The sequence below is a fragment of the Ictidomys tridecemlineatus genome, chromosome 7, assembly GCF_052094955.1.
Source record: "Ictidomys tridecemlineatus isolate mIctTri1 chromosome 7, mIctTri1.hap1, whole genome shotgun sequence".
NCBI classification, from domain to species: Eukaryota; Metazoa; Chordata; class Mammalia; order Rodentia; family Sciuridae; genus Ictidomys; species Ictidomys tridecemlineatus.
Genome location: NC_135483.1, coordinates 60,084,277 through 60,105,866, shown reverse-complemented (window position 1 = coordinate 60,105,866; position 21,590 = coordinate 60,084,277). Strand labels below are relative to the sequence as shown.

The window sequence follows — 21,590 nt, the reverse complement described above, 5'->3', positions numbered from 1 at the left end:
ACACATTTGAACTCAGGGCTTTGTGCATGTTAGGCAAGAGCTCTATCCCTGAGCTACATCCCCAGTCCCCAGATAAGAATTCTGATAATATGGATGAAAAAGAATGAAAGTGAAAAGAATACATTATCCTGAGATCATGTCATATACAAAAATAGAACCACAATCTCCTTCCTAACCATTACCTTAGTAATTAAGGCTAAGTATCTCATTTCAAGATACTATAAAGATTACTTAAGCCAACAAACCAATAAGGTGAAAATTGTTTGCAGTAACAAATGGAAGCAATTTCCTGAATATGTAACTTCTTTAAATCATAGAGAAAATGTGTCCCCTTATGGAATTCCCATACTTTACAGAGAAATTATTAATATGGGAGGCCGTTATTTCTGTATTCTTTTTTCTTTTAAAATAAATTTGGTTATTTTATCTTAATATTTGTCAGTGAAAACGTTCTGAAAGGACTACGGCTGTAGCTCAATGGTAGAGCACTAGACTACCATGCAGGAGGGCCTGGCTATGATTTCTAGCACTGTGTGGAGGCAGGAAGAATTCTATATTGTAGAGTCATGGTACCTAGTCTCTACTGAGAGAATTCAACGTACAAATTTGTTCTCCTGAACTTTGTTCATAACAACGTTATGCAATCACTGCCCCGATACAAGTCAAGACATTCTGAGAGCACTTACAACCTACCATGTCAAAACTGGACCCCCCCCAGTAGTAGAGGGTCTAGGATGGTACTCATGATCTCAGCTCTATTATACTGTGAAGGGCAGCTCCTCCCAATCTTTCCGGTATTTTGCCTGTGTAAAAAACTAAGCTGACTTTATGGCCACAACACTGAGCCTGCCGCAGGCCCACTGGGGTCCCAGGCATCTGTCTACTTTGACAGTTTTGTTTGCTGTGCAACTGACAACTTGGCCAAGTCCTAGGGCACCCTGAGGGCCCATTAAGTGCTCCATCAATATCACTGATGCCACTCTACTTCGAGCTTCATTTTTCCAGGGTTTCAAATGTCCCTTTTTATACATTTTTTGTTTAAGGAATGAACCATCATTTAGCAGATAGAATCAGGTGGGGCAAAGAAGTATGAGCAGAGAAACTAACAGTAGTTTCCATAACAAGGCTCCCTCTCTGCGGAGTTCCTTATTTACAACAGTAAAATGACCAAATGTATTCTCTGCTTTTCCACTAACCCCAGTAAGCAAGTAGATTGCTCTGCCTGCAATCTACATGCTAATGCTTTCTCCTAATATATGGCTTTGTGATTTTGCCATGCTACTAACTTTCATTCACTGCTGTTTCAGGAACTGGGTGAAAGCAAATAAAGTAATGGTTCCTGAACTCATTATGGACTGCTGAGCTCCACTTCCCCCAAATTTTGGATTTAGTAAAAAAATGGGTCAAGTCAAGAGAATTTTCCTTTTGTGGGTCCTGGGGATTAAACCCAGGAGCACTCTACCATTGAACTACATTCTCAGCCCTAATTTTCAATTTTGAAAGAAGGTCTCACTAAATTGCCCAAGCTGGTCTGGAACTTCCAATCCTCCTGCCTCAGCCTCCTGAGTTGCTGGGATTACAGATGTGTGCCTCTACACTCGGCTACCTTTTATGGTAACAGTTAAAGAGAAGGAAATATTTATCAAGCATCACCCAGTATACACAGTCTCATTTAATTCTCATAACACCCTACAAAATAATTATTGCCTTATTTTATGGATGAAAATGTAAGACCTCAGAAATTTAATTTCTTGATCAACTTTATACAATGAGGAAATGGTGGGCAACTCCATATTCTATATTTTTATATAGTTTGGTGCTTATAACACTTTTTAGTCATCACAATTATATTAGTTCAGAGTTTTAATCCCATTCTACTTTATTTTTTAAAAAAATTTTTTTAGTTGTTGATGGACTTTTATTTTATTTTTTTTTAAGAGAGAGAGACAGAGAGAGAGAGAGAATTTTAATATTTATTTTTTAGTTTTCGGCGGACACAACATCTTTGTTTGTATGTGGTGCTGAGGATCGAACCCGGGCCGCACGCATGCCAGGCGAGCGTGCTACCGCTTGAGCCACATCCCCAGCTCCAATTTTATTTATTTATTTATATGTGATGCTGAGACTTGAATCCAGTGAGTCACACATTCGAGGCAAGCGCTCTACCACTGAGCCACAACCACAGCCCTATCTCAATTCTACTTTCTATAAAGTGGTTTGTCTTCTACTTTTTATTAGTGCTACAAGCTAGTTCAAATCATATTTAGAGAGGTGACATACACAGAAATAAACATAAAAAAGCTTCAGATTAATTATCAAGAAAGATATTAAGACCAGCTTGGGCAATTTACTTTATTTCCAAAACCAAAAACTGAGATATGTAACCAGATAAATATATTCAAAACTTTTCAAACAGATCAGATTGAATGAAGTGATTCTCAAAATTTCCAGTATGGCCAGGAGTGGCGGTGCATGCCTGTAATCCCAGCAGCTCAGGAGGCTGAGGCAGAAGGATGGCAAGTTCAAAGCCAGCCTCAGCAACAGTGAGGCCCTAAGCAACTCAGTGAGACCCTGTCTCTAAATAACATACAAAATAGGACTGGAGATGTGGCTCAGTGGTCGAGTGCCCTGGGTTCAATCCCTCATACCAGAAAACAAAATTTTTTCCTGTGTGGCGTGCATGTATTATTTGACATGAACATATTTGGGTGACTATTGGATAGCAAAATGAAACAAACAAAGAAACAAAAAGTCACCTGAATTTGCTATTAATCAATTGCAAAAAAGAAAATAGTTTGATTTTTTTTCAATGAATGAAAAAATGGGGGTCATACCAGTTTCTGGGGACTTATTCTACTATTCAATTTAAAAACAATATTCAAAGGCCATAGTTGTGGCTCAGTGATAGAGCGCTTGCCTAGCATGCGTGAGGCACTGGGTTCGATCCTCAGCACCACATAAAAATGCATAAATAAAAAAGGTATTGTGTCCATCTACAACTTTAAATATTTAAAAAAACAAAAGGACAATATTCAAACCCCTAAGCAGTAAGAAGTGTTTTAAGTAATATATTTTGAACTTGCAGAGAAAGAAAGGCTGCCTAATTACATGATGAGCCCTCCCCCCAATCTTTTCAAGACCATTGTTCTGACTTAATTAACATGAACTAAAATAGTCCGAAAACAACAGGGCACATTCCCATTAGGATAAATTACTCAGACCTAGTCAAGGCAGCAAAGAATTCCCTGGAGTAAAATCTGTCACTGCTTTTCCACCTGCATATATCTATTGCTCAAAGGACCCTGCTACTGCTGGGAGCCCCCCTCTGGAAGGCACATCTGTTCAATATTGAATTTGCACCACTCTGAGACAGTGGGTTATGGCTACAGGGAGAAGCAAACCCCTAAACCCCTAGGTGGTCAACAAAACCACGACCAGGGCTGGTTCACATCCTTAGGAGCTCAGGTTGCTTGCAGAGCCTTTACCTTGTGTGAATTTTATTTTTTAATATTTTTTTAGTTATAGGTGGACACATATTTGTATGTGGTGCTGGGGATCCAACCCAGTGCCTCACGCATGTAGGCGTGCACTCTACCTCTGAGCCACAGCCCCAACCCTTGTGTGAATATTTTATGATGGTGGAATGTGATGATCATTATTATCCAAAGTACAGGTGTGAAGACACGGATTGGTGTGAATACACTTTGTACACAACCAGAGATATGAAACATTGTGCTGTTTGTGTAATAAAAATTATAATGCATTCCACTGTAATATAGAAGTTAAAAAGCGTTTTGTTGTTTGCCTTGGTGTAGGGAAGAATGTGAGAGTTAATAGGAAATGCCATTTCCTTAGCAGGATTTTATAAACTGGCCATAGTGGTTAAGAGGTCAGTCTTGCCAGGTGTGGTGGTGCACACCTGTTATTCCAGTGGCTTGGAAGGTAGAGACAGGAGGATCCCAAGTTCAAAGCCAGCCTCAGCAACAGTGAGGCCATAAGCAACTCAGTGAGACCCTGTCTTGAAGTAAAATATAAAATAGGGCTGGGGATGTGGCTCGGTGGTTGGTAGTGGAGTGCCCCTGAGTTCAATCAAAAGAGGTTGATCTTTAGAGTCAATCCTACTCCAAAGTGGGAGTGATCTCCCACTACTTCCTTCATCTCAGCTTCAATTGCTACACAGTGACACACTCAGTGAGTGGTACCATCATGTAGAGTTGATGCTCAACCAACAAGTGTATTACTACCCACATGAGGTGAGACCATCTCTCCGCACATTAGAAAAGCTGAGTCCCACCCCCAACATCAGCCTTGGGATACCTTGTACAAAACCTTTATCTTTGTTTCAGCAGGCCTCTCTTATTTAATTTTGCACTCTCTGTGTTACCCTGGGCCTGGAAAGACAGAAAGACATGGGAAAAAGTAGTCCACTTTCTTTATCAGGAATGAAATCAGAATTAAAGCCAGAGCAACAAAAATGTTTATTTTTTTAGACTTTCTTCATTTGGCTATGATTTTTCTTCTGCAACTGGTAATGGCTGTGCCCTCTAATTCTGTTTGGTGCTAAACATACATTTATCATGTGGTGGGGGAGGGGTAGGAACAACAAAAAGGTTTAAAATGAATCTACATAAATATCAAAGACTAATTCACCTCTGAAGAAGTTCTGGCTTGGGTGAATATTAGGAAAATTTGTTGTGTGAAGAAATTCAACAGTTGACAGCCACAGACGGTACAATCAAGAACCCACAGCAAACAGCAGAGAGAAGATCTCCTTTTCTTCCATTACGAAACCTAGGAATCGGTCTGTCATCCTTGAGCTGCGGGGACTTGAAGAGACACTCTGGGAGCTTGTGTTGGATCTTCAGGCTCCCAGGCACTGTCACCCTGCAGCTCCCACTATTTGTAGGTAAGCTGATCAGCATTCTAGTCTCATGAACAATTGTGAAAAGTCCTTTCGGCAAAAGCCACTGTCAATATTCTGGTAAGTTCAGCAGATAGGCCAGTTCAATAGGATGACCAGTTGTTCCTATGACACACCCCTAACAAGAACCAGAAGGAGGGCATCCAAGTCCTTGGTTCTCAGTGCTCCACTCTCACACTGCTCCACTTGGATGGCGAGAGGTTTTCATGAAACTGCATGTGGCAATAAAGAGCATCTGAATCTGGGAAGGTTCTCCCACAAATGAGGCAGGAGCCACCGTCATCTTCCTTGTGAGAGCGCCGGACATGGCTGTCATGGGCAGCATGGGAAGCGAAGGATTTCCCACAGTACTTGCACTTGAAGGGCTTCTCCCCAGAATGCTGCCTAATGTGTGTGCGGAGTATGCTGGAGGCAGTGAACTTCTGCAGAGAACAGAAAGCAGAAGGAAAAAAGCCAATTTCTGTGGGCTGGTCAACTTGTTAAGAAAGGCATAAATAAATCTACCCCCAGGAACCCCCCCAACCCCCACCCCTGGTAAACCAGTGCTCCCCGCTGAGCTACAATCCCCCAGTCCTTCTTAAATTTCATTTTGAGACAAGATCTGCAAAATTGTCCAGGTTGATCCCGAACTTGTGATCCTCCTGCCTCACTCAGCCTCCCAAGAAGCTGGGATTACAGGTAGGCACGATAGTACCCAGCTCCTTGTTGCTAATATGGATGTCATTCCATTACCTCTCCAATGAACAAATATCTTAGATTCAAGGTGGCAGCAGAAGCCTTATCAAAAAGAACTAGACTGCTTTGTCATTCTGGCTAGTTTTGAGTAGCCCTGGCTATGATCACTGGGAACTCCAGTTAAAAATGCAGATTGCAGGCTGGGGTGTAGGTCAGTAGTTGAGTGATTCCTCGTATGCACAAAGGCCTGGGTTCAAACCCAAGCACCACAAAAAGATTAAAAAAAAAAAAAACAAAACCAAAACTCAAAAGCAAAATTACCAAAAAAACCTCCCCAAACCCAATAAAACATTATCAATTCTACCCTAGAGAGCGTGACACCCCAAAAAACATGACACAAGACCCAGGAGCCAGCATTTAAATAAGACATCCTTCAAGACAAACTGCATTACCAAAGGACAGGTTAGTATGGGCTAATGTCTTTGCATAAGTCAGTGCCTTATTAGTTTTCCTTTTTTAAATTAAACTTTGAGATAACTATAGATTTATAGTCAATAGTAAATAAAAACATAGACCCTTTACCCAGTTTTCCTCAATGATTATGTCTTACACCAGAACTCTATTATAACATCACAATCAGGGTGTTGACATTGACAGAGTCAAAAACATTTTCTTCCCCAGGATACCCTCCCCCCACCATAGTGTTCTTTTGTGAGCACACCAAATTCCCTTCCATTCCCACTTTCTTTTTAAACCATGAAAACCACTCATCTACTCTCTATTTCTATAACTCTGTCATTTCAAGAATGTTCTATCCATGGAACAGTATCATCAGTGACCTTCTAGGATTTGCTGAGGTTTACTGAGGTTGCTGTGCTTATCAACAGTTCCTTCCTCTTTTATTGCTGAGCAGTATTCAGCACAAGTGTGATGCACCCGTCTGTTTCATGACACTGATAGAAGCGTAGTCTACCAGTGCTCTCCAACAGAACTTTGCAATGGCAGGCATGCTCTCTCAGTACCTGTGCTATCCAATGTGGCTGTTGCTAGCCATGTATGGCCACTGAGTTTAAAATGTGCCCAGTGCAACCTAAGAACAGAATTTTCAATTTATTTCGTTTTTATGAATTCAAATAGTCACATAGGGCAATGGGTACACATTGGACAGTATAGATGCTTATTATCAAAACAGAAGGAGGTTATTTTGTTACATTTTTCCTAAAGCATGAACAAATTATCTCTATTCCAGCAATCTCTCACTTCTAATCCCTCTTCATTTTTGTCTTCTTTTTCTCCCCCTCCCTGTTTTTCTAACTCTATATTCTGTGTAACATAGATTAGAAGTCACCCACCATGTCTCTCTAGAAAGCTACATCAACAGCATTCCCCCAATTAAGTCTTCATACATTTAAGTAGTAATAATAGTAGATAACATTTCAATAGTGGTTACCATATGTCAAGCATTTTTAAGTGAGTTTTATACATTTAATCTAAAAACTCTGTGAAGACTATTTTCTCCCATTTTACCAATGAAGAAACTAAACAACAGAGAAGTTAATGAATTTTCACAAGGTTACAACCAAGTCCAAGTCCATCATGCTATGCTCTTTGAACCTTGGCCAAGATCATGCTCTTAAATTCTTTTTTTTTTTTTGGTGCTGGGGATTGAACGCAGGGGCACTGACCACTGAGCTACATCCCCAGCCCTATTTTGTATTTTATTTAGAGACAGGGTCTCACTGAGTTGTTTGGCACCTCGCTTTTGCTGAGGCTGGCTTTGAACTTGTGATCCTCCTGCCTTGGCCTCCCGAGCCACTGGGATCACAGGCGTGCGCCACTTCATGTAGCCATGCTCTTAAACTCTATGTGTCTGTGATCATCAGATCTCTATAATTATAATTTAGGGTATAGTTTATTACACATGCTCCAAATGCCAGCTTGGTTATAGGAGGTCATGTCTGACCATCTTCAGCCTCTTTAGACCATCTGGAACATATTTGTGGGATGCAAATGAGGATTGGGCTGGTTAATTGGACTAATATTTACCAAAAACACATTATAAACTAGGCTTTACACTCCCGTTCTTACCCATGGATTACCATGCAGGATGCTAGATATACCACTCAGAAGGAGGTTCCACTTACCTTTGTACAATACACACACTGGTACGGTCTGTCTCCAGAGTGAACTCGCATGTGCTTGTTCAAGCTGGAGGACTGAGAGAAACATTTCCCACATGTAGAACACTAGGTGAGAAAGAAAAACAGAGTTGAAGCCCTGTCTTCCTCTAACAAGTCTATCCTGACATTTTGTCCACCGGGGGCTGAAAGAACTCTTATGTTTATTGTGTGCGTGTGTCTATAAGCAGTGGATCGATTGTACTCCCCAAGCTGAGGGTTCACTTAAGAGGTAGAAAGACATCTGGGGTAAGCTAAAGAGTCAGGCAGTGTGGGCTTTGGTCTAGATTCTGCCCAGTTCTATTAACACTAATGCTATGACTTTAGGTATTTCATCTAGCACCTTTGGGTGTCAGAAGCTTCACATGAATCAGGGATGATGATGCATGCCTATAATCCTAGCAATGCAGGAGGCTGAGACAGGAGGACTGCAAGTATCAGGCCAGCCTCAGCAATTTAGTGAGATCCTAAGCAACTTCAGTGAGACTGTCTCAAACTAAAAAAAAATAAAGAAAAAGGGCTGGGGATGCAGCTCCGTGGTAAATTGCCTCTTGGTTAAATCCCCAGTACCAAAAAAAGAAGTAGCTGTTGACCAAGTCAGTAAACTTTGAATCTTTGTTTCCTGTTCTTCCTCATGGGCAAAATACCTATCTGCCTTCCTCATGAGTGAACCCGCAGGCACTGTGTGATTAATGCAAGTATTTATGCAGTACTTTTTAGGTGCCTAACACTCTGCTAGAAGTAACAGGCTAAAAATCTGGTAGGGGTGTCGGGGAATATGTAAACTATAATGGCAATGCAGGGAGACAGGTGATCTGAGGCATGTAATACCTACAAAAAAGGCTAGTTTGGGGGGTCAAAAGACATACACACTTCAGTTACACACTGTGAAAAAATTACTAAAGGCACAGCCACCAAAAGGTTGTCAGGGGGTTGGGGGTGTACTATACAAGGTCCTGGGTTCCATCCCCAGCACCACAAAGAAAATGAAAAACAGAAAGACAAAAACAACCAATGTTTGAGTAGATATGCTTACTCTGATTTTAACATCACACAATGTCAACACACACACACACACACACACACACACACACACACACACAAATCACATAATTCTCCCATACAAATGGACAACTTTTATGTATCAATTTTTTTTTAATATTTTATTTATTTATTTTAGTTTTCGGGGGACACAGCATCTTTGTTTTTGTATGTGGTGCTGAGGATCGAACCCGGGCCGCACGCATGCCAGGCGAGCGCGCTACCGCTTGAGCCACATCCCCAGCCCTTATGTATCAATTTAACAGATCAATGAATAAAAACAAAATTCTCTATCTAGCCAAATTTTTAATTTAATATGAAAATAAAATATCCTTAGACATAGAAAAAAATCTTAACATGTAAACGGGGAATGGCAGCACACACCTGTAATCCTAGCTGTTCAGGGGGCTGAGGCAGAGGATTGCAAGTTCAAAACTAGCCTCAGCAACTTACTGAGGCCCTAAGCAACTCCCTGAGACCCTGTTTTTAAATAAAATATTAAAAAGGGGTGGGGATATGGCTTAATGGTTAAGCATTCCCCTGAGCTACTCCTTAGCCCCAGCTTGGCTAATTTCACCATGTATTCTTTTTTTTTTTTTTTTTTTTTTTAACAATTTTTTAAAAATATCTTTATTTGGGCTGGGGATGTGGCTCAAGAGGTAGCGTGCTGGCCTGGCATGCGTGCGGCCCGGGTTCGATCCTCAGCACCACATACAAACAAAGATGTTGTGTCCGCCAAAAACTAAAAAAAATAAAATATTAAAAAAAAAATCTTTATTTTATTTATTTTTACGTGGTGCTGAGGACCAAACCCAGGGCCTCACATGTGCTAGGAGAGCGCTCTACCGCTGAGCTACAATCCCAGCCCCTCACCAGGTATTCTTATAAGCAATTATTTGGTGGGGACTATGGTGCAACCCAAAATCCCAGGGATAACAAGAAGATCTCAAATTCAAGGCCATCTGGTTAACTTAGTGGGGCTGTGTAAGGGCTGGAGATACAGCTCAGTGGTAAAGCACCCCTGGTACAATCCTAATTACCAAAGGCCCCCCCCCAAAAAAAAACCCTGACAAATCACAGGCAAATAAAAATAATATATTTTTAAAATCTAAACTTTATTAATAATGAGGATGCAAACTAAAGCCCTTTCCCATCTATCAAAAAAGGATAGTTTTATTGGCAGGAGAGCAGTCGCTGCTTACTACATAAGCCCAGGTGGGTGGACCATAAATGGATACCTTTTCTGGGAAGCAATTTGGCACCCAACCTAAGGTGTATATCTGTCTACCTCCTTCAGAGAACTCCCTGCCAGGCAGTGCCCTTCCAATCAGCCCCCAGGAGGCCCTCCACTGGTGCCCAGGAGTGTAGGGATGTGAAAGCAGAGTGCAATGACAGGGCCCGCAGCTCATTCACCCTACCCCACCCCACTCACCTTGTGAGGCCGGTGCTTCTCATGGACGTGAAGGATGTGGATGCGCAGGCGGTCCCGCTTCTCAAAAGATCGATTGCAGAAGGAACAGGGAAACTTCCTATCACCCTTGTCCACACAGGGGGTATACTTGAGGTGCTTATCTCTGTAGTATTTGTAGGTAAACACTTTCCCACATCTTTCGCATCTGTAACCTTCTTCAGATTCTGTCAAACACAAGAAGTGCCAGTGGGTTTGCTGGCCACTTAGCCCTTCCTACTCCTCCAAAGGATTTTAAAACTGTAAACAGATGTTTTCACCCTTACTCTATGTGTGAGTATTCAAGATCTGGAGTCTCCCCACAAAGTCAAAATAATAATGTAATAAATTCTCTTACCAAGCACAGTGGTGCATACTATAATCCCACTGGCTCAGGAGGCTGAGGTAGGAGGATCATCAGTTCAAATCCAGCCTCAATAACTTATCAAGGCCCTGAGCAACTTAGTGAGACCTTGTCTCTAAATAAAAAATAAAAAGGGCTGAGGATGTGGCTCAGTGATTAAGAATCCCTGAGTTCAATCCCTGGTACCCCCCCAAAAAAGTATAATAAACTCTCATGTGCTTGACACCAATTTGACAATGACTAACTTATAGCAAATTTTAGTTTTGTTTGTGTCATTTCTCTCCATAATGATTAGAGTTCTAATACATCATTTGGTTCATAAATAACTCAAACTGTTATTTTTAGAAGGTAAAGACTTTAAAAAAGTTCAATCATAGTTGTGGTGGTGTATGCCTGTAATTCTAGTGACTCAGGAGGTTGAGGTAGGAGGATCACAAGTTTAAGGCTAGCCTCAGCAATTTAGCGAGGCCTTAACTAACTTAGCGAGACTTTGTCTCAAAATAAAAAGGGCTGGGGATGTGGCTCAGTGGTTAAGTGTCTCTGGATTCAATCCCCAGTATCAAATAAAAAAACAAAAAAACAAAAAAACAAAAAACCATAATGCCATTGTCATACCTAAAAAAAAAAAATCAACTTATTCCTTAGAAATACACATATGTTATTTACAGTTTGACTAACTTAGGATTCAAAGTCTACACAGTCTATACAACAGCATGGTTATATGTTTCTTAAATGTCTTCATCTGCAGATCTCTTTCTCTTTGCTTCCCTGAAACATTTTAGTTGAAGAAATCCTCCCTCCAGCCTAATTTAAGAGTGGTTTATTCAGTTCTGCTGCTCCTTCTCTCCTGGCCTTGTCACAAGGTGATATATGGAGGCGTGTGTAGTGCCTAAGGCATTCTGAACAGCCATTACCCACTGCTGGCTTTCCCAGGCTCTTCCCTCTTTATTTTATAACTCATTTGCCTGAACTTTTCAGGGAGACTCCAGATCTAGAATATTCACACAGAGTAGGGTGAAAACATCCTACCTTCCTGAACACAGAGTGACTGTGATGTCTGATTGAATTCTAACCCTGTGATACCAAGTCACCAGGTGGCAGGCAAATCTGAGAAAGGTAAATCTGTTTCTGTTAGTGGAGGAGAGGCAGGGTGGGGAGGAGAGAGGTTAGAGCAAAGGAAGTCTGAGGTCCTGAGATTCTATGTGTTGGGGGCAGGGGACAGAACAGGGGCCACCTATAAAAATACCCCCTGCTGAGGACACTCTGGAATCCGGAGGATAAAGTGGCTTTGACTATGAAATGCACCATGGAGACCTCATTGTCTGCTCCCAAGGAGGGAGAAGAGCCTACCGTGAGACTATGCAAGAATCTGCAGATAGAAATCATTTAACATCAGGACAGCAGGGAAGCTGTCCACCAGGGGCTTTGTTATTTGGCAACTCCGTCCCAGGCATGGTCAACAACAGGTGACTAAGGAAATAAACCATTCATTAAGTAAATAACCAGGAAGGCAACAGCCAACCCAGGAAGAACCTTCATCCTGCCTGTCACTTTCATGGAGGAGCTTAGTATTCTCAGAATCCCCCTGCTGAAGGGGATATCTCAACTCTGGGCTAGAATTTTCACTGCTCAGAAATACCTGCCTTTCCTGGAGTAAAAGAGAGGTTCTTCAAACTAGGTCTGGTCAGTGATTCTACAAATCAAAACATTTTACAAAGAACACCAAAATTAAAAAAAAAAGGGGGGGGTCTAATACTGATTTTGCATAAGAATAACTAGTTAGGAAGAAATAAAACAGTGATCCTCACTGAGCTTCAGTTAACTCCATTTCCTGATCAGTTCTTTGGAACTGTACCTTAACCTGATTTTATTGTGTTTCTTTCCTTTTTCTTCCTCCTAATGCAATCAACCATTCCATTTAAGCCAAGGGGTTTCCCAACACTGATATTGATACTTTCTGCCCAAACAGTTTATATTGTTTAGTAATGATTAAGAGTTGTCTTCAGGATGGTCGATTTCATGTTAAGTGTTCTCACCATAACAAAAAAGTTTTTTTCATGCCCCACACCTCCACCAACACACACACACACACACACACACACACACACACACACACACTCCAATAACTTACCCACATAGGGTCCTGACCCTTCCCTCCCCACTCAAGACAAGTCCTCACAAAAAAGCCTTTGAGACAGACACACACACACTTCTTTTGACAGAGTACCACAGAGGAATCTTTGGGGGCTTTTTGGGCTAGGGATTGAACTCAGGGGGGCACTTTACCACTGAGCTACATCCCAGCTCATTTTCTTTTATTTTCAGACAGGGTTCCACTAAATTGCAAGGCTGGCCTCAAACTTGGGATCCTCCTGCCTCAGCCTCCCCAGTTGAGTCATTGGGATTACAGGTGTGCACCTGTAATCTTTCTTTCTTATGTCAAAATAAATTAATATTGGGCTGGGGTGGTAGCTCACAGGTAGATCACTTGCCTGGCATGGGAGAGGACCTGGGTTCAAAATCATATTTATGGAAAACATCTACAATGAATTAATCTACAAGTCTTCCCCACAAATTAAGTTGTTTAAAAGTTCCCTTCCAAACAATGCTCAATTACAGGTCATCTAATAATGCTGTAAACATCCAGTTTGGTTCAGAACTGGAACACGGGTCACCCACTGTATGTTATTTTTTTCCTCCACCATAAGTCTTTACCCTATTGCTTGTTACAATTGTGACCTCCACAACTGCATACTGCTATGGTAACAATATATTATGGTTTACCTAATGACAATTCTACTGTTCAGCAATTAGGCTGTCTTCATTTCTCATTAATATGGATGATGCTATAGTAAAAATCCTCAAGGACAAAGCTTTTTTTCCTTTTCGACAATTTATTAGTTTTTTTTTTTTTTTTTTGTGGGGGGTGGTTACCAGGGATTGAACCCAGGGGCACACTATCACTGAGCTACATCCCCAGCCCTTTTTATTGAGACAGGATCTTGCCAAGTTGCTTAGGTTCTCTCTAAGTTGCGGAGGCTGGCTTTGAACTTGCCAGCCTTAGCCCCCAAAGCTGCTGTGATTACAGGTGTGTACCACCATTCCCAGCTAATAGTTCAGTTTTAAAAAAATGATTTCTCCAAAGGATGATGATTATATTTTGTAAGTTAATTAGCATTCTTCTCTTTTCTTCTTTTTCCTCCATGGCACTAGGGATTGAACCCAGGGCCTCACACATGGTAAGCAAGCGTTCAACCTCCGAGCTACATTACATCCCCAACCCATTTTAAAAATTTATATTTTTTTATTTTGACACAGGGTCTTGCTAACTTTCAATCCTTCTGCCTCAGCCTCCTGAGTATCTGGGATTATAGGCCAGTGCCAAGGCATCCAGCAAATCACATGTTCTTTAGTCTGTGATTTAGTACATTTATTATATCATAATGATATTATGTTATTATATTATGATACTATATTATTACACGTAATAATCTAATTAGTCTTGTGCCACATAGTAGATTAGTAGTTCCCAAACATTTGTATGTGTAAGGAAAAACACAAAATCAATTAAAAATGCAAATTCCAGACCTAGGATGTAGGCCAATAGTAGAGCACTTGGTTCATGTGAGAATCTGGGTTCTTATCCCCAGACTAGGATGGGGGTGGGAAAGGGATTTCAGAGGCTCACTCACAGTGTTGGTGGTCCCCAACTTCTTGCTACTCTAATGTGATTCAAGGACCATCAGCAGCAGCAGCATCCCCATAGAAATACAGAGTTTTGGGATAGGGATACAGGGTAGAGTGCTTACCAGCCATGTGCCAGGCCCTGGGTTCCCAATCCCCAGCACTACAAAACACACACACACACACAAACACATATGTGTAGTGGGCTCCAACCCTGAATGAGAACTGACAAATTTACAAGATCCCCAGGTGGTTCAAGTTTGAAAACTAAAGCCTAGCTCAATGTTTCTCCAACTTGCCTGCGACACACAATAAATACATTTCATACTTGACAACAACATGGATGTATCCCTTTGAAACAAAAACTTCACAACACAACACTTATTTCTTAAGTGATTCCCATCAATATTTTCTCTTCTAATTTGCTCCTATTCTTTTTTTTTTTTCCTTTAATGCTGGTCTTGATCACTAAATTGATTTCCTACCCCGCTAAGGTACTGCAACCCACCATTTAAAAAACACTGCTCTAAGCACTTTTTCTTTATCAGCATTGTTATCAGGGCAGAGATTAAACCCGACTCACCTAAGGCAAAAGTGGCATCCATTTACTTCACTTTTTTTTTTTTTTTTTTTATTCTCAGGAAGGGAAGAAAGGGTAGGGGAAAAAAAGATGCCCTGGGAGTGGAAGTAGCTTGGAAAAGAAGAAACAATTTCTTTCAGCTGAGTGATGACCCCCTTAGAGACACCTGCAATTTAGCCTTATGCATCACACCTGGGATGGAGAAGCTCTGCAAAGAAGGTTTAGGAAAAGAGCCCAGTTCTTCCACCAGAAGGTCCAGATGGGTGCTCACCTTCAGAAGGATTAGATAGCGACTTGCTCTGCTCAGTGACCTGAAGGCTCACAGGAATATCCAGAAATTTCTCATAGCAGTCTCCATACCACACAAGGAGCTCTTGGTTCTGGTAGATCTCCTTGCAGCTCTCATAAAATATCTGCCCTTGACACTGTATGACAACCAGGTTCTGCTCCTTCGGAAATCGGGCACAGTTGACATAGGTCATCCAATTCCCTGTACCTTTTCCATCTATAAAGTGGCTCAAATTACCACCTTCAAAGACCTAAATGAAATAAGACATGAAGTTTGGATTTGTACTTTTTTTTCTTTTTTTGCATAATCTATAAAGTAAATGTAGTAAAAATTAATAATCAGGCCTAGGGGCATAGCTCAGTGGTAGAACACTGCCTCATGTGTATGAGGCCCTATGTTCAATCTCCAGTGCTACAAAGAATTGTGTTTATTACATGTATATAGTTTTCCTAGGCAAACAAAAAAACATCAAAGGCTGGGCATAGCAATATGAGCTTGAAGTCCCAGCTATCTGGGAGGCTAAGGCAGAAAGATCACTGGAGTTCAGGAGTTCAAGGCCAGCCTGAGTATCATAACAAGAACCTATCTCAGTAGATTTAACAATAATCCAAATCTTACACCAAATATACTTCTGTAAATCAGGGTTGGGTCTTGTTTTTGTGGTTCTAGGGACAATATCCAGGACCTTACATGTGATAGCAAGCACTCTATTACTGAGCTACATTCACATCCCTTTTTATTTTGAGATAAATTTTCACTCAGTTGCCCAGGTTGGCCTCAAACCTGTGATTCTCCTACCTTGGCCTCCTAATAAACTGGGATTACAGGTGTGAACCACCATGCCTAGCTACTTCAGATTTCTGTATCATTAAAAGAAATATATAAATCTGTGTAAGCCTAAGTAAATTTATTAGCTTAAGGATATCTCCATAGGGGACATACTTTTAAAAGATCCATACTTTCATTCTTCCTCCTTTTGCTTTCTCTCTTTTTTCCCCCCAGTATTTGGGATCCAACCCAATTGAATCCCCAACACTCTTATCTGTGCTAGGCAAGTACTCTACTACTGACTAATCTAACTCCTAATCCTATCACTTTTGTTTTTGTTTTGGGTACTGACGATTGAACCCAAGGCACTTTACCACTGAGCTACATCCCCAGCCCTTTTTATTTATTCATTTTTTAAATATTTTTTAGCTGTTAATGGACCTTTACTTTATTTATTTACACGTGGTGCTGGGAATCAAACCAAGTGCCTCACACATGCTAGGCAAGTACTCTACCACTGAGCCACCACCCCAGACCCCCAGCCCTTTTTATTTTTTGAGATACAGTCTCAAAATAAGTTGTCAAGGCTGGTCTTGAACTTTTGATTGTCCTGCCTCAGCTTCCCAGAGTCACTGGGATCCTATGCATATGCCACCACACCCAGTCCTAAGGCTTTGTTGATTCCCAAATTTTGTAAGCGTATGTTAATTTCATGAAGAGGGAAGGTAAACATTTAACCCCACCACTTAAAAACAGATTAATTTCTATCTAGTTTTCAACAATATGGATGGAGCCGTAATTCTTTTTCCACTGCTAGCACAGCAAGTTCACTTTTTTTTTTTTTTAGTGGAACATGGACACAATATCTTTGTTTTACTAATTTACTTATTTTATGTGGTGCTGAGGATGGAAACCCAGTGCCTCACATGTGCCAGGCAAGCCCGAGCCCCACCCCCAGCCCCATGAAAATGTTTAACATTTTAAGATACTTAGTAGTTCTTACAAATGGTTTTCTCCTGCATATTAACAAAGTGCAGTGTCACCAGCACGCCCCATATACTGTCACTAGCTTGAAGAGTATCAATTCATAAACCCTCTGCTAATTTTATAGGTAAACAATATCAATGTCTAAAATCCATTTTTATTGCCTTCAGCATAATTTAAGCACCCTACAATATTTAAAGCATTGAGTCTTTCTACAAATATAACAGAACACATATGAATTCTTTAAATAAAAATTTACATGTATATTCAATGGCTAATCTTCACAGATTAAAATGATCTGGGACACCAAGTAATTCATGCAGAGATGCCTCTGATGAAGTGAGCAGCTGCTGTCCCTTCTCTATGACTCTTGCAGAGGCAAAGGACAAGGTTTCTCCCTCCAAGTCTCTCTCCCCACTTGAAGCAGACACACCAGAAGATATTTACCTCCCACATCCGAGAATTGTCTCCGTGGGTCTTGAGTTCACTGGCATTGACCACTTTACCTTCAAAGGGCCCAAACCTGATTCCTTTGGCAATAAAGCTACTGCAGAACACACCAAAATGTGGAATTTCACCAAACATCATCTGCATGATGCAGAGACCTAGGAGAAACCCAAGGCAGGAAAAAATGAATAAGGAAAGTGATCCATATTAGTTTGGAGAAAGAAATCCAAGCAAGGACGATTCCCACCTTCTGGAAGCTGAATGGAGTCTTTATCCAGAACTTGAGGAATATGATCAGACCCTAGGAAAAAGGGAGGGTTAAAAAAATTTTTCAATTAAAAATATCTTGAAAATGCTTTTATAATTTCCCTTCTTACTCCTTAGAGGAAATCATCACTGAGTTTGATGTTTATCTATTCCTTATTATTTTTTCCTTCTTCTTTACCATGAGCTTTTCATACATAATCTCTCATCTGAGACCCAAAGCAATCCTTCATGGAAGTAATTAATTCCATTTTGCAAACTTGAGAGTCAGAGAGAATTCTTTTTTTGTGGTGTTAGGAATTGAACCCAGGACCTTGTGTATGCAAGGCAAGCGCTCTACCAACTGAGCTATATCCCCAGCCTTGGAGACAATTCTCTCTCTTTTTTAATTCTTTTTTCTTTCTTTCTTTTTTTTTTTTGATGCTGATGAATCTTTATTTCACTTATTTATTTATATGCAGTGCTGAGGATGGAACCCAGCCTCACACAAGCTAGGTAAGTGCTCTACCACTGAGCCGCAACCCCAGCCCGGAGATAATTCTTAATTAAGGTCAAGGTAGATCGCTAGACTGGCACCAAGTATGCAGAACTTGAGGCTGCAGTACAGAAACTTGCACGCCCCCAAGGCTTCTGCATGAACCATTTCTTTCCTGGTCCTCAGCTTTTACTAAAACCAACCTTAGGGATTATGCAATTAAGTAGAGCCTAACACCCCCCACTCCGCTGACTCTCAACCTATTGGCTCCCACCCTGTTCCCATACAGTCCAACTCCTGATGGTGTGAATTCCCTTTACCAGAACTGTCTGCGGGGATGAGTAAGTCGGAAATCGCATAGTGGAAGCGGGCTGGCTGTTCCAGGCTGGGAGTAACCCCATAAAGAACGAAGTGTAGGTCCTCCTTCGTGAAGTGGAAACAAGGAGGAGGAGGTGATTTCCCTTCTGGGTCTAGCTGTTTGGGACCATCCTCAAATCTCCTGCTGGGGGACCGAGATGCTAACTGGGAGGTCTTCTGCCCCTGCGATAACAAGGAGGCCTCCTTAGGAAGCGGCGGAATTGAAGTATCAGGTCCACAACCCTGGCCACTGTCGCTGGGGCCACCAACGGGGACCAAATCTTCGTTGCTGGCACTGGAGTACTCTTGGCTACTCGGAAAGTGTGGCACCTCCCTGGGGAGGTGAGGAATTGGGTACCACAGTGACATCTTGCTGTACCAAGTCAGATCATAGAGTGGCTCCCTCTGTAGAGCCAGATCCGAGGTCAACAAGGGAGATGTCATCGGGAGGGGGAAAGGAGTCAGCCCCTGGGACGCAGACACCGCTGCCTCCAGACGCCCTAGCGGCTGGAAATCCTCCTCGGTGCTGGACAAGGCACTCCTGTAGTGCCCATAGGCAGAAAAAGGCGGGTAGTAAGCAGCCAGTTGTTGGGGGGTGCTCTGGAACCTCTCGAGTGGGTAGCACACCTTGTCTTGGAGCTCGGCTTCACCTGGCGCCCACAGAGCCATTGCGGGCAACGCTGTGCGAGTCCGCGGGACAGCAAACGCGTCCCTGGCGGTGCTCCTGCCCGCCCGGTTTCTTCCACCCAAGTCTACCCCAGGTCGAAGTTAACTGGATAAACTTCCCAATTCGATCCCGCCAGACCTATCAAATAAAAACAAATACAAAAATCACCAAACGAAAATTGGCCGGGATCCCGCCCGACTCCAGGTTTTTGGGTACTATCGTCTTGGCGTTTCCTCTCCAAACGCACCTGGACCAAGCCCTGTTGGATTCCAACACCCCTCTCCGCATTCGACCCCCCAACCCGTTTCCGGCAAACTTGTTTAAATTTCTGTTCCCTCCTTCTTCCCTGTTCAACAAAACTCGTAAGAGGACCAGTCTGAGCCACCGGACCTTTCCACCAGCGGAGCGGGTACCGGGAGCCTAGCGCAGAACCGTGCTAGGGCTTCAGAACAGGCGGTCACTCCAGGCACGCTCGGGTCCCTAGCGGGGAAAGAAGAGCCAAGGGTCCGGAGTCGAACCGTGTAGACAAGAGTTCCAAGAAAGTCCGAGGAATATGTGCCGGGCTGCAAGCCCCGCGGTATAACCCGAAGCACTGGGTGTCCGGGCTGCATGCAGAGGAGCTGAGCACCAGCTTCGGCTTCCTGGGGGGTTCGCAGCCAGCCTCTTGTTTTTCACGCCGGCGGAGTCCCTCCACATCTCCCAGTTCCCTCGGAAACTCCAGTCATCCCAACCTAGGGTTTAAGGGGAACCAGGTCGCCTCTCGGGAGCCAGCGAGGTCCAGGCTCAGACCAGAGGGCAAAGAAGCCCGTCCCCGCGCTGCCTCCGGGGTCCCCGCCGGGAAAAGAACTGTGTTTCAATGGAAGGGCAGCAAGTTCACCAAGGCTGAGGAATCTGAAGCCCCTTCGGGGCTGGCGGGTCTTCAGGACAAGATCAATGAGCCCAATAAAGAAGCCAACCAGGGTCGTGACTCAGAAATTAAAGAACACCGGGTCAGGAGAAGAGGTCAGCCGACACACGCATCTCCCGGTCTCCTCCCCAGCCTCCTCCCTGCCACGTCCGACCCCAAGGATCTGGAACTTGGGGGTCGAAAGACATTAGAAGAAAAAGCCTCCGCGAGAACAAAAAGGACCATCCAAACCAACTGCGCCAGCGAGCAGCCTGGAACACTGGGTCCCCTACCCAGGGTCACCTACCTCTGGGAATCCAACTGCCCAGGACCCAGGAGTTGGGCGTGCGCTAGGGACTAGGAGACTTCCGGCAAGCCTCTAGGGACGAGCGGGTTTAAAAAGAAGGGTGGGCGGGCGGCGCCGCCGGCACCTAGAGGGCGAGGGAAGGGATCGGGCCCACGCAGGTTCCCAGGTCCACCTTCTCCCCGCCCACCGCAGTCATTGGCCGGAACTCGAATCGCCCCAGGGTCCCCAGAGGTCGTCCACTTAACTCATCAGTCCTCCAAGCCCTCCCCGGATTCTAGTGGAGAGCACTTGCTACCCGCTTTCTGAGGCTGGCACTATTGCCGCTCCAGGCTTCTGTGAGCCCAAAGCTGGGCAAGGGTCGCTAGGAATCACCTCTGCGCTCACACCCGCCCTGAACAGGCGTCCCCAAAGCGGGGACCCCAATCCTAAATTTGCGCTCCTGTCTCTCGGTTTCGAGTTCCTAAGAGATGAACCTGATAAAACCTGCCAGGTGGACCTTGGTCACCGACGCCTAGTGAGGAGATGGTCGTTTTGGGCTTTTACTCCTTAAGTGACTTTGAACCACAAAAGGGCCACCCCCATCCCCCACCCCGTATCGTCTCCTCTGACCCTTCTGACTAATACTTGCGACCTTGGAAGCACTGGGCTCTGAAAACCAAAGTCCAAACCGGTACCGGTGCTCAACGACCACATTTTTATTCCGCATGCCGGCCCTTGAAGAAGAAAAGGGAGAGCTTAATTCTATTCACATTCACAGAGGGAAACATCTAGGGTGGGGAAACCCTGGTAAAGGTGGGTGACCTTGGCCGGTTCCTAGCCACCCCAGTCGTCCGCCGTTTCCCCTTCGCTAAAAGGAACTAGCGACTTGGCTCTGGGCGGGAAGACCCTCACCCTGGGCCCGGCTGTGGTTTGGTTGCTAAATGTGGGGGTCGGCCAAGGACAAAGCATCCAGTCGGCTAAGTGATGCCAGAAAGTTCCCGAAGCTGGCGGGGGAGGGCGAAGGCCGAGCGTGTCCCTGGGTTCCAGCCCTGACCCTCCTCTGCAAGCTGGCGGAGTCCCCTTCTAGGTCCGGGGAACATGACCTTGCAGCCTCCCCCTTGGCCCCGCAGTGGGGAACGAGAAGGCTGGAGATCTGAGGTCTCCTCCCGCGCGGGGGCCGCCAGCTGCGGGCCAAACCGGATCCCTTCGTCCGCACGCTCCAGACAGTGGCGAGGGCCCGCGCCGCCTCCGTTCACACCCCTTTCCTACTCCTAAGGA

At 43.6% G+C, this 21,590-nt stretch overlaps 1 protein-coding gene across 1 annotated transcript; it reads right to left on the bottom strand.

Moving 5' to 3' along the window:
• Positions 1-4,465: 4,465 nt before the first annotated feature.
• On the bottom strand, positions 4,466-20,209 carry Prdm14 (PR/SET domain 14). The gene is made up of 7 exons (XM_078017057.1): positions 18,437-20,209; positions 17,625-17,678; positions 17,378-17,535; positions 15,161-15,428; positions 10,247-10,449; positions 7,741-7,842; positions 4,466-5,343 (listed from the first exon to the last, which is right to left on the bottom strand). Exons 1-7 carry the CDS (start codon positions 19,140-19,142, stop codon positions 5,080-5,082), a joined length of 1,755 nt encoding a protein of 584 aa, XP_077873183.1. The 5' UTR covers positions 19,143-20,209; the 3' UTR covers positions 4,466-5,079.
• Positions 20,210-21,590: the final 1,381 nt, after the last annotated feature.

What these genes read in the sequence shown, in the direction of transcription:
- Prdm14 (XM_078017057.1), bottom strand. Translation starts at nt 19,142, where the DNA reads ATGGCTCTGTGGGCGCCAGGTGAAGCCGAGCTCCAAGACAAGGTGTGC. An exon ending in CTCCATTCAGCTTCCAGAAG is followed by an intron (nt 17,536 to 17,624) that starts GTGGGAATCGTC and finishes GGTTTCTCCTAG; the next exon opens with GTCTCTGCATCATGCAGATG. An exon ending in AGAAGCACCGGCCTCACAAG is followed by an intron (nt 7,843 to 10,246) that starts GTGAGTGGGGTG and finishes TTTCTCACCTAG; the next exon opens with TGTTCTACATGTGGGAAATG.